Genomic DNA, 13,362 nt, shown 5'->3' with positions numbered 1-13,362 from the left:
CTAGAACGCTGTGTCGAACGATTTCCGAAACAACACGCGGCGCGTAACGTGAAACTAACCAATCCGCAGTGCGCGCGAGGAAGAGGCGCGGCCTATGATCGCTCCTCCCCCACCACCACCAGCTTTCGTCCGCAGTGACCTCTGTCCCTTTAACATTAACGTCGTTAAGGATTTCGCCGACGTAAAATCCTCAGCAGCGTTGCACGGGCCGCTTTCATTCATCTGCACTTACAGCGTTCTGGGAAGAACATGGCGCTGCTGACTCCTCTCTTCGCGTTTCTCTACCATTTACCGCAGGTGTATAAATGGCTGTTGAAGCCGTATTACGTGGCGTCGTTTTTTATGTCGCTGGCTTTCCTGATGGTCCGCAAGACTCCGGGAATCTGTGAACATCTTTCCACGCAGAGAGAGGACGGAAACCCCTGCGACTTCGACTGGGTTTGTGTGACATTTCTATAAACAAAAGATGTTTTCAAGCAATGACAAAACAACACGTTTGGAGGATTAGTGTTTCAGGTGTTCGGTGTTTTTGTTGATATATTACACAGTCCTGCATGTACTGAGAGGAACAGATGCAGATGTTGATGCTGGATGTAATGTGTAGGAGACATGTTAGTTATTTATACAGAGAGAATGGGGCTGGGTGTGGATGAACACAGAATAATTAATGATAACTGGGTGGCTGTGGGAATACCAGTATACCAGTATCACTATACTGTATGGGTAATGCTTATTTGAGTTATTTTTCTCCCAGTGCAAGTAATGTTGCAGGTGCACTATGTCTAGCCTTTCAGTGTTTACTAATGAGACATCCCTATAATGATCTACTTTTGTTTAATGTCCACATTTTCCTTTGTTTTCCAGAGAGAGGTGGAGATACTGATGTTTCTCAGTGCTATAGTCATGATGAAAAACAGAAGAGCAAGTAAGTGTTCCCTTCCCTTGTTTACATATAAATACTTGAAGCCAAATAACAACAAAGTCCAACTGCAGCCGTTAAAGCAGGTGGTCGTGAATACTGGTTGTGTTTACTGTATACACTATTATTCTCTAAAGGAGTTGTGCTTCAAGGACCCTTGAGCTTGTTGGGCAAAACAAAACGCAAAATGTTAAAAGCTATATGTATCTTGACCGGTAACTGGTGAAGAGAAGCGAGCACAGGTGTAATGGTAAATGGTCTGCACTTATATAGCGCTTTACGCTGCGTCTCATTCACCCATTCACACACACCCCCCAATGGCAGCGGAGCTGCCACGCAAGACGCTAACTTGCCATCGGGAGCAACTTGGGGTTCAGTGTCTTGCCCAAGGACACTTCGGTATGTGGAGTCATGTGGGCCGGGAATCGACCCGCCAACCCTACGATTAGTGGACAACCCGCTCTGCCACCTGAGCCACAGCCGCCCGTAAGGTGCTCGCGTTTATTGGTGCCAGTCAGTACTCTGGCTGCCGCATTTTGTACCAATTGCAAACGATCAACAGTTGTTCTAGGCAAACCCAGATAGAGCAAATTACAGCAGTCCAACCTAGAGGTATTCCATTCTAACAAACGGCTCTGACAACTTTTAGACCATTTTAATTTTATTGAGTTAAAGATTTTGGTTTACCAGAAAACTTGTTACCTGATTATTTCTGAATTACGTTACATGATACCACTGCAATAGTTCATAATGCATTTGGTCATGCTTGTCATATGTTCTTAATGAATAATGAGACACAATACAATTTAAAATTGACCAAACATTAACTGTTTATTTATATCCAACGAAAGAGCTTGTAGATCAACCTCAGTCAGCTAATTTTACTGCAGCTGGCAAGTTGATGTGGCTAGCAATGTTCTGAGGAGTCGAAATAAAATTTTTACGTTTTACAAACCACCTCGTAAACGTATCTGTTCTCGCACATTTACAGTCCTCGCTAAATCTATTGGAACAGCAAGGCCAGTTCAGTTGTTTGTGTTCTACACCAAAGACATTTGTGTTTGAGATCAAGAGATGGATATGAGATGAGAGTTTAGGCTTTCAGCTTTTTTTCTCCTGAAATGTGATGTGCTAAACAATGTAAAATACAGAAACAGTGGTTTTTCATTTTCAGAACATTCCAAATTGTTGCATTTGCTATGCCCTGTGTTTGTGTAATGTCGCAGATTGATTTTTCCCTCTTTTCTCAGCTTTAAAATGGCTTGCTTTTCTTCTACAGACAGCTCTATGATCTTCATGTTGGCTTATGTTTATTAACAACAAATGCAGTCTTCACGAGTGAAACTGAAGGCTAAAACCAAGAGTAGATATTCAGAGCTATTTATTGTTTAAAGTAGCCATGAAATCAAAATAGAAGTTTTGCAGCTTTTAGTATGCATATTTTAGCCTTAAGGTTATCTATGAGCTAGTGTTCTCTAAAACAATGACAATTCACATTTAGAAGATATATGCATTCAAAGTCTTTCTCTACCACCAATATGGATCAACAGTTTTGATTTTCACTGTCAGTTTTGACATAGATCTACACTTCAGCTTCTCATCAGATTTTCTGTCCAATCAAATGCTCTCTAGAATCTGAAGTGGCCCGCCCCTAACATCCATGGTACTAACTGTCAAATACTGTTTAGCCAGGGCTGTGAGGGAAGCTAAATGCTATTGGCTATTTTGAAAGGTGGAGGGGCCACTTGGTATGTCCCACCCTGGCTTTCTGTTTCAGTGGATATTAAGTCAAAACATCGAATAACACTGGTTTTCAAGGCACTTCCCAGGGGACTTTAAACAATCAGTTTAACAGGACACACCTGGGTAACAAGAAACACCTGTCAGTCACATGTTCTAATATTTTTGCTTGGCTACAAATTGGGTGGTCTGATAGCACATTTTGTATGTTATGTCGTTTGACACATCTACATTTAAATACCAGGAAATAAAAGCTAGACTTCTAAGCTCTCTTCTCATATTCATCTTTTGATCTCAAACCGAAATGTCTTCATTCTACAGCAAAAAATATATAAGTGAATTGGCCTTGCTGTTCCAATAGTTTCAGAGAGGACTGTATGTCATAGCTATGCCAGATGTTTGCATTCTGAACAAGAAGTCTGGTAGCAGAGTGTCTTGAGAGCTAAGCATAATGGGCGATGAAGTCTACGAGCAAACCTCAAGCATCCTCCTCAGCTGTTCTGAGGTCAGTGGAGAAATAAAATGTCCGAAATGAACGCAACCTGATAGCTAATTACACCCATGTCTGTTTTTCTTTGTCTTTTACTTGCCCACTTACCACTTTGGCTCCTTCTCTGATGCAGTAACTGTCGAGCAGCATGTGGGGAACATCATCCTCTTCTGTAAAGTGGCCAATGTGATCCTGTTCTTCAGACTGGATATTCGCATGGGACTGCTCTACCTTACCCTGTGCATCGGTCAGTACACAACTTGCCCACTTGAGGCCAATTCACACAAAGAATTTTGTCCCCAAATTAACCAAAGTTTCAATCCACACTAGCATGTCACTCAAACCCCACACAGCACAACCTCATCTGTATTGCAGTGTTTGATGCTCTGAGTGAAGCGTGAAGGATGTAAAAAGACCTCCAAACATACAGTGCATCATAGTGGCAGTGTATGTGTAGGATTTTTTTCATGCAATAGCTCATGCAGTATTATTTCCAGTTCAAGAACCATAGTAATGACTGTCATGATTGGATTTGATAATTTGATTGGTTGGATCATTTATGTGCACCAAAAACCAAATGCTACAATTAAGCAAATGACACTCGAAGGTAAACAGCATTTGTATTTAATGGGGTCTCCTCAGAGAGGCTGAAGGCCTGCGGATGTGATGACACGCCAAGGTGATCTGTCTTATTTGTTGAGTTATGAACAGTGTCTTTAAATTAAGAAAACTAGTTAATTAATGATCTAATCTAATGAGTTACTTGTTTACTCGTGCTAATTATGACAAACACAGTGGTATTTAAATGTACGGTAGGGGGAGGAAGAGAGACACAATAAGGTCTTTGCTGTAATAGGTGCTAGAAGGCTTGATGCACAAAAACACAATTCAGAAAATAAACCTTGCATGTTGATTCTTATGATTTTGAGAAATAACTGGTACTCCATCTATTTTAAATTAACAAATTATGTTTTGCAAGCTTGACTGAGTTTACATTCTCTCTCTCAAGCTCTACTTTACTATCTACTTATGTTTAAATTTGACTTTTGATGTGTTTTAAAGTTTCCATATCTGATTATTAGCTCTGTGGCAACTGCAGCAGCACATCATTAAACCCTGGAGTAGAAACCTGTAGTTAATCTCACATTGTCATTGTGGCTTGTCCAACACTGCAGATTATATTATTTTATAATTCTATTGTATTATGTTTAAGCACGCTTTTTTTTTGAATAAACATGATTGCTCTTGGCTAACATTTCTTTCTGGGTGAAATATATTGTCCTTGATCTTTAACATGCTATTTGCTCATTCGTGTTCTTCCAGTGTTCCTCATGACCTGCAAGCCTCCTCTGTACATGGGCCCCGAGTACATCAAGTACTTCAGTGATAAGACCATAGATGTGAGAACCATTTTAAGCACCAGTACACACAGAAGTCTTCAGTCAGGACTTTGAGGACATTTGCTTCTGAACCTATTATACACACACACACACACACACACACACACACACAACAATAATTTACTAGACAGAACATGTACAGTTGATATTAATGCCAAACCTCAATTCTGTGTGATAAAGTATATGTCCTCTTTTGGTCTTCAGGAGGAATTGGAAAGAGACAACCGTGTGACCTGGATTGTGGAGTTCTTTGCGAACTGGTCTTCCGAGTGTCAGTCTTTTGCGTCCGTTTACGCTGATCTGTCCTTGAAGTAAGGCCGAGTCACAACAGAAAAAATACACTGACTGTTTTGTGCTGCACATCATTCTAAATGTGTAAACTTGTTTACCTGCATCATGTAATAGATAAGTATTCTAACTCCAGTCCTTCTGCCACCAGGTACAGCTGTGCTGGGCTGAAGTTCGGAAAAGTGGACGTGGGCCGTTATGGCGATGTGTCTAAGAAGTAATCAACTCTTTCTAAATCTCATGTGTCAATTTCAAAGCTATGCTGATAGGAAAATGTATTTTAGATGCTTCAAATGTCCTGATGCGATTCATTTTTTAAATTGTCATCATAATCGTCTTAGGTACAAGGTGAGCACATCTCCTCTCTCAAAGCAGCTGCCGTCTCTGGTGCTCTTTCAGGGAGGGAAAGAAGTTATGAGACGCCCCCAGGTGGACAAGAAAGGACGAGCAGTGTCTTGGAGCTTCACTGAGGTGAATACATAATGCATTACAACACAATGAAAAATTCATCTGTACCCCTCATTTAAAATAGCGTAAACGCGCTAAGGTCACTAAGGTAAACACACCTTAAATTTCTATCCGGTCAAAAGAGAATCAGTTTAAAGTGTAATTAATAAAAAAATAAACAAATAAAAGAAAGAAAATCCTCTTGCACTAAATTGCAGTGAAAAGCTCATGTCTTGTAATTGAGTAATGCAGGCGGAGCTACAGTAAGTTAACATTTCTAAAAATAAAATCTGTACTTAATCTTTGTCATACAAGTTGTGTCTTTCATAATGTTTATAATGAGTTAACACTTACAGTACAGCTACAGTTCAGTACAGTAGAGTAGATATGTTACTGTCCGCTCCTCTCGTCTGTTCACTGGCCTAGCAGGTTAAATACAGCTTAATTATTGTATCATGTCCTACATGTCAGAAGACCAGTGCACAGCACTCACCCTGATTCTGAACACTCTCCTCATTTTCAGGAGAACATCATCAGAGAGTTTAATTTAAATGAGCTGTATCAGAAATCCAAGAAACTAAATAAGACGAAAGGAGAGAGGAACGAGCCCAGTGAGTCGCAGTTCCCCCCAGTGCCTGAGGAGGACGAGGAACCCGAGGCGGAAGTTGCAGAGATGGAGAGAGAGAGCAAGAAGGACAAATAAGATTGGGAGAGAACACTGGGACATCACAGCAGAACTGTATGGGTTTATACACACACTCAGTGATGTGCAGTGCCCGGAGTCGTGTGGGAACATAATGATTGAATTTTTTGTTTTGTTTTTTGTCGGAACCACCTATAATCAAACTTGTACCTAAATGAATGGAATTGAATTGAAAAGTGCTGAATAATGCTGTTTAAGAACACTTAACCATCCACAGCCATCCTTTAGAGGTTAAGTGAGATATTGTGCTGGCTCGCCTGCTGGTGAGTGTTTCATTTTAACCAAATTTAACATTTCATGCATCCTACCTCTAATGAGTTAATGAGATCGTTATTGATTAATTTAGATGGTATATTTTGTAGGTAGTTGCTTTTAAATTATTACTGACTACTAATGGAATTCTAATCTTCATTCCTTTTTTGTTAACTCCTACTTTTTCTATTTTTTTCTTGGACATTTAGTAATTTTGGCCATGTATTTGTCTGATTGCTTTGTGGTACTCATTTGGTAACAAAAAGTGTTTACCATTACGTTTCTGTATGACAGCCTTGTTTTATCTGAAGGGTACAACAGCTCTGTATTAACTATGACCAAAGCATCAACTGTTATGAGATGATATTTTCAAAGCTTTGATGTTCTGCCACAGACCTCTTTTATTCGAACATCTAGCATTTGGTGAAGCTGCACAGTCGTAAATATTTGTGTCAGCTTGGCTTGATGCTTCCATCTCTGTGTTTTCCATCTTGTGAAAAATGGAAGTTTGTGGGATGTTTTGGCATTTTTTTTCAAAACGAACCCATTGCTTTTCTCTGCTTTCCTTCAGGTCATCCTGCAGTCAGTGGACTTACATACCCACGCTTGTACGGGGCATAATTTCAGTTAGATTGCACACACACAACTGTATGCTGCATGCACCCTAGTGACCGACTGATTCTGACTTTATTCCAAACCACAATTACTGTATAGTGTTTAACTCCATTGCAGATGGATGTGACTGAGATTGTATGCTGGGAGAGGTTTTGGATGAATGTTGGCATTCCAGTAAAAATAAAAAATAAAAAATCCACACAAAGCTTAGTCCTCCGCCATAGTTCTACTTTGTATCCTAAACCCTAGTATGTTTAAAGTGGAGGTCATTTCTTTCTACGCAATGTTATGGTAATGACTAATATGACCTCTTTATCCCCACAAATGTTTTCCAAGTCTATTCTAACACATCTGCTCACCACCTGAGAACTTTAAATGATCCAAAAATTACAGCAAAGCAAAAAGTAGAATTGATTTATTCTGGTTTGCTATTTTGAAGAAACATTGCCCACAACCAGACAAACAAGAATCCTCTTATACAACTTGGGCTCACTTATCCAAATGGTTTGTTCGTGTAAATGAAGGCGGCAGTTTTTCGTCTGAAACCTGGTGTAATTTCATGGATTGATTAAAAAAAACATTGTCATAACATGGAATGAGGAAATGCCAAGCATAACTCGATGCCGACGCGTCTGACGCGAAGAAGTCTAGTCCTTCTTGTTACTAATTTGTATGTATTAAATACAAATATACTAAAATATACCTTAAACAGGGAGGAATCAATTTAAGATGCATGACCTTGACCGTCTTTGGATCAGTTCCAAAATCTAATCAGTTCATCTGCTGGTTACAATGATATTGTACAAAACATTCAACCACTTGTTCTTGAGATATCGTGCTAAGGAGAATCTTGTACAGATATCCTGAAAACATAATGCTGCAAACAGTTTCTGCATAAAATTGAGCATTTACACCAAATTTAAACACAAGGCCATTCATGTTTATGGTTTTAATTTGTTCAGATCATTAGATTAAGACAAATTGAATAACAATGGGAATACCTTACCTCATATAATCATGACCAAAAATGTCATTCAAAGCTCAGTAAAGACAAAATGCTCCTCACCTTTCACCTGAATTCAAATGAACAGAACCAGCCTGAAGGGGCCAGTATTGGTGTTTGCACATACATCGTTCTGAGAAAGTTTGTGAACTCTTTGGAATTATTCACCATGAATGGCTCCTAAAATGGCACCTGATCTTCATCCAAGTGATGAACAGAGTTATTTAGCAAACATACATGATTACTTTGCCATATCCCTGTCAAACCAGTGGTTAAATGTATGGTTATTGTTAGAAAAAACCACTAGGCACTGTTTTGTCTACCTGCTCTTCACAACAGAATTCTGACTGAGAGATTCAGAGCAAACAGAAGCAGGAAATTAAGATGTCTACAGTCTGATGAATTGTTTAAAAATGGAAGAATTAATTGCTACTATAGTTGCTAAGGGAGTGAACACCCTTAAAAGAACAGTGCAAGACTTCTGTGAACCTACCTTAATAATACACTGAACAGCTTTGCTGTCTCAAAGTGGCTCACAAACCTGATGGACCGATGAAATTCAGAAAAGTCTTCAGCAGACCATCAGGACACATCAATGCTAGAAACACAGGTGTCAATAGGGTCAACACAGTGGCTCAAACAAAAGTATTGGCATAATTTACAATGAAAAACACAGAGCCTTGAAATACTATAGCATTATGTAAAATAAATAAATAAATAACCATGTACCAAAACCACCTCCTCCCAGCTGCTTAAGATTCAACAGCTCCTGGAGACGTTTGGATGAGGAGGTCCTAATAGATAGTTTTCCCTAGTGGTGACCTTGTTAACCACAATAAGCTGAATGTATATTTGAATAATCCTTTTAAGTACTGGTTGGAGGAGTGTTATTCAGTAAGGATGTGTGTTATTCAGTAGATTGCTAAAGGTAAGCAGGTTTAAGTGCTGCACAGGAGGACATCAGAGTGTGAAATGGCATTAAACCCTTGATATGGTGCTGTAGTACGTTTTATTTAAACTAAACAATTTATTTTCTTGAGAACTGGTGGAGATCAAGGTTTGAGTTTCCCAAAACCATACCAACAAAAAAAAAATCATAGTTTAATGGCAAAGCGATGATCAAACTGAGCACTATGTCTACCAGTTCAAATGATCTTAATTGTGCAACGCTTTTGAGAAACTGGGCTGAATGGATCTACAGCAATGGGTTCAGACCTTGTCAAGTCTTTTGGGTTGAACAGTGAATCAGTTCGTTGTGCATCTTACCACTGGAGACATGAGAAAACTGATGTTCAAAATGATGTATTCTAAATAAATTATCAAGCCAGTCTAATGCTCAAATACTTTATAAAGTGTTTATTAACAATGCTCAATCACACTCACCCACAGACTCACATTCACTCACACACAGCTATACAGTACACATTTTCCTTCTTAATTATATTTCCTGTTTTTCTTTTTATTCTCATATGGAATTGACTAGCTGCTGAAGCGGCTGTCAAAACTCTTATCCACCTGATTGGACAAACATGATCTACATTTCAATCCAAAGCCGCCAACAATTTGAGGAATCACTGAAACACAAAGCTTGCAAAATATCCACAACATTTTTTGTTTCTTTTTTTAAAAGTAAAAATTAAATTAAAAAAGGCATTTTATAATTCATAACTACAGCAGTCACTTACTGACTGGTTCAACCATTATTCAATCCAAGTGCACTGGTTTCCCACCTCTCCGGCCACCGAAATTCTCTACCTGCTCAGCTAGACAAGGGCATTTGAGAGAGTCTCTTCAACAGGAATTGATAAACCAAAGCAGACATTATCTCACAGACAGACTTTACAAGGTAACTCTGAAAATATATCCCACAAAATGTGCTTACCTGTGTGTCATGTGTATTCAGATGCTACATTTCATGGGCTGAGTGTTACGTTACATAGGATTCACCTGGCTGACTCTGAGGCTTGTCTTAATCTGGAGACAGACTCAGCCACAGAGTGGTCTTAGCAACAGTCATTCAAAATTAAACGAGTCTCCCTTCCCACCCACTTGATTGGTTAAAAACCCAAACTGGATACAAATCTCATCAGCACTAGTAAAAAACAAAAACAAAAGGGTGCATTCGAGTAAAGCATGTTTCAGTGAGATTCTCTGATCTTAATCCTTAACGTGTGGATCACAGAAACTGTCTTAAACCTGTGCTACTCAATCACACCTGAAATGCTTGATCATATCAATAGCTATTTATAAATTCATATAAAATAAGACTGAAAAATTAAATAAAAACGTTTCTCATTGATTTCCAAGGCCATTGCTCGAAAACACTCTCTTGAAAAGGATCATCTCAATGAACAACAATTTAGACCATTTCATTACCCACTATTACTTCTCCGCTTCTGATTGGTTAATGAACCGGAGTAGAATGGTCATGAGCCAATCACAGTGGTCCAAAATGGCAACAATATGCCGTTAAGTCCAACCATTTGGAGAAAACCCCTGGGGGAAAATGTAATTTTTTTTCTCTATACATAACATACAATTTATGATTTACACAACGGACATAAAGCAACCTTTGTCTTAATTAGATTTTTCAAGGCAGTCCAGTCATCTGCCAAAGTTGAGTGTCACACCTCCTCATTAATGGCAAGTCAGGAAGTCCAGGAATTCTATAAGCAACTCTCCTCCCCCTCCTCCGCAGTGTCTTATCCGACCAAACATCAGCAGGTCAGCTTTCTCAAACTTTTCCCATGTATAAAAGTAAAGCACAGGTCTGGAGCCCTTCTTTCACTCCAACTTTTTAAATAAATGTCCTTTTGTGTTCGACACATTTCCAACAGTGTAGTGAATCTCTACCCTGACTGAGCGAGTAGAGGAGGCAGCTAGGTCCATGGCTCAGCTGTTGACACGGGACTGGTCAAACAGCTGCCCACTCAAACCGATATCTCATAAGTGGTCCCTCCGACACCCGTCACCTTCTTCACCCCACCTCCAGGCTTGTTGACGGGGCTCTGAGAAGAGCCAACACTGGGATAGGCTTGTCCTGGTCGTGTAGAGACACTGACTGGATGAGAGGGGGAAGAGGCGGTCGAAGAAGGAGACTGAGGAAGAGGCGATTTAGGCTGCCCATTTGTCCGAATATAAGATTTCATCTGAATCTCGTCCCTGAGTGGCGGAGAGAGAGAAAGAGAAATATTGCTGGATTAATACGAATTGACAAAATGTCATTGTAAGCCAAACTTTCAATGTCGACAGGACATGCAACAAAAAAAAAAAAAAAAGAGAGAGAGAGAAGAAAAAAAAAGATGAATGCCTTTGAATGAATGAATGAATGAATAAATAAATAAATAAATAAATAAACATCAAATCACAGTTGCATAAAGATTTTGTCACCATCCCCCTACCCGAGAGAACAAAACCAAAGCACTACAAAACACACAAACACCAATGGTATAATGAGAACACTACATGTACTACATGACTGTTTGCTGAGCAAGCAAACTAGAAAGAACCCAACAATGGCATAAGCTTGAGAGGAAACCAAAAGGTGGGAAGAGGGACAGAAAAGGCTGAGATAAAGTGAGAGGTCCACTCACGGGAGTCTGTGAGGAGGAAGAGGAGGAGGAGGAGGAGGAGGAGGAGGAAGGAGGCAGCAGGAGGCAGCGTGGAGCGCTGAAGGCAGAGGTTGTTACTCACTTGGGCGCCTGGATGCCCCCTGCCCCAGTCGAGGTGGAGGCGGAGGCTTTACGCACAAGGCGATACTGCATTTCAGCGGCTGCGGCGCTCGAGTAAGACAGAGACTTGCCTAAAGGCGGGTGACTTGCACGTGGAGGGTGGGTAGAGGGGGGCAGTGGAGCATCTGTGGAGCGTGTGCGGTATGGGTTAGAGGGCCTTGGCAGCCCTGAATCAGACAAGAGCGGAGGGCGGGAAAAGCGAGGCGGCCGATGCTGCTGCTGCTGGTGGTGATGATGGTGGTGGTGGTGGTGGTGATGGTGCTGGCGAGGTTGTGCATCATGAAACAGCCTTTCACGTTCTCGGTCAGGTAGTGACGGAGGGGAGGCGGGGCCACGCAGGTAGGCGGTGCCACGGTGAGGTGAAGCAAGCAGGGCAGAGCTGGAAGAGGAGGGCTGGTGAAGCTCCTCCTCTCGCTGCTGGGCGATCTGTGCAGACAGAAAAGGGGAGGTGTAGCCAAGCGGGGGGTTGGGGGATGTTGATTCGAAATTCTGGCTTTCAGAAGGTGTAAGAAGGCTGTCATAGGACAAGCTGCCATTGCGGGGCGGAGGCGTCTGATTGGCTGAGCTCTTGTAGCTGGAGGCCTCAGAGGGTGGTGCATTGTGGGAGGTGGAGCGTACGCTGGAGGAGCGAGAAGCGCCCCCGGAGAGCACAGTGGGGTCGGAGAAGGAGGGATAAGAGCACCCCCCGAAAGAATAGGCAGAGATTCCAGGGGCTGGTGGTGCCCCTTGGCCTCCGGAGGGTCGCTCAGCACCCACACGCTCTTCTCCTCCTCCATCACGGCCATCCAGACTGGGCTCAGAGCGGAAACCCGGCTGCTGACTGGACTGGAGGAGAGAGGAGGACGACTCCTTCAGACTGTCCCCACGACTCATCTAGAGAGAGCAAAAGCAAGAGAGTGACAGTATGGGGGGGGGGGGGGGGGGGAAGAGAGAGAGAGAGAGAGAGAGAGAGAGAGAGAGAGAGAGAGATGCAGAGAAAAGCTATTAAAAACAAGATATACTTAAGAATGGAAGGAATAAGACCGTCAAAGACAGAGAAATCAGCACTGACACTGGAAAAATAGCTGAGGCATAAGAACTGCAGGATGGAAAAGCAATCAATTATACTAAGAGATTCTAATCTATCCTTACAAGTCAATACAGACCTTCTCCATATAAAATATCTGTTTAAAATATATGTCAAACTACTGGACAAGTGAAAATATAATTTTTCTATTTTCTCAGTTTATTTTCTCTATAAATATGCTGATCTATAAACAAATACTACTGATCATAGGTATACAGGTGCAGGTAAAAAAAATTGGAATACCTTGGAAAAGTACAATTTTTTCCGTAATTTAATTCAAAAAGTGGAACGTTCATATATTCTAGATTCATTACACAAAGTCAAATACTCCAAGCCTCTTTTTGTTTTAATCTTGATGATTATGGCTTACAGCTCATGAAAATCAAAAATCCAGTATATCAAAATATTAGAATAAAGAATGTATAATACAGAAATGTCGACCTGAGAAGATCTCTAAATCAGCTAATTAACTCAAAACACCTGCAAAGGTTTCCTGAGCCTTTAAGTTCTTGGGCTACATCCGAAATCGGTGATTTCTATGACAGTACGTACTGTCTCGAATGTGTTGCCATTGAAACAGTATGGACTAGTCAGTATGTGTGTGTATTATGATTACAAACCCAGACATACTACATCCGCAATGTTAGCACTGTCATGTGACCTTCGACGTCATCGTAAACACAAAAAATCTTAAACAATATAATCTAT

At 40.8% G+C, this 13,362-nt stretch overlaps 2 protein-coding genes across 2 annotated transcripts in view; one reads left to right on the top strand and one right to left on the bottom strand.

Annotated features, from left to right (window-relative positions):
* The first annotated feature begins 84 nt into the window (after positions 1 to 84).
* On the top strand, positions 85 to 8,463 carry tmx2b (thioredoxin-related transmembrane protein 2b). Its single transcript, XM_053621905.1, has 8 exons — positions 85 to 438; positions 865 to 925; positions 3,283 to 3,396; positions 4,473 to 4,549; positions 4,754 to 4,860; positions 4,989 to 5,054; positions 5,179 to 5,308; positions 5,808 to 8,463. Exons 1-8 carry the CDS (start codon positions 250 to 252, stop codon positions 5,985 to 5,987), a joined length of 924 nt encoding a protein of 307 aa, XP_053477880.1. The 5' UTR covers positions 85 to 249; the 3' UTR covers positions 5,988 to 8,463.
* Positions 8,464 to 9,198: 735 nt separating this feature from the next.
* Positions 9,199 to 13,362, bottom strand: part of zdhhc5a (zinc finger DHHC-type palmitoyltransferase 5a) — a 35,642-nt gene continuing 31,478 nt past the window's right edge. The window contains exons 11-12 of the mRNA XM_053621874.1: positions 11,551 to 12,461; positions 9,199 to 11,019 (exon numbers count right to left, since the gene is read on the bottom strand). Of these exons, the coding sequence (XP_053477849.1) occupies positions 10,788 to 11,019; positions 11,551 to 12,461 (1,143 nt within the window). The 3' untranslated portion in view covers positions 9,199 to 10,787. The remainder of the gene's footprint in view (positions 11,020 to 11,550; positions 12,462 to 13,362) is intronic.

The sequence above is a fragment of the Ictalurus furcatus genome, chromosome 3 (genome assembly GCF_023375685.1).
Source record: "Ictalurus furcatus strain D&B chromosome 3, Billie_1.0, whole genome shotgun sequence".
Taxonomy (NCBI): Eukaryota; Metazoa; Chordata; class Actinopteri; order Siluriformes; family Ictaluridae; genus Ictalurus; species Ictalurus furcatus.
This window is presented reverse-complemented; position numbering and strand designations above follow the sequence as displayed.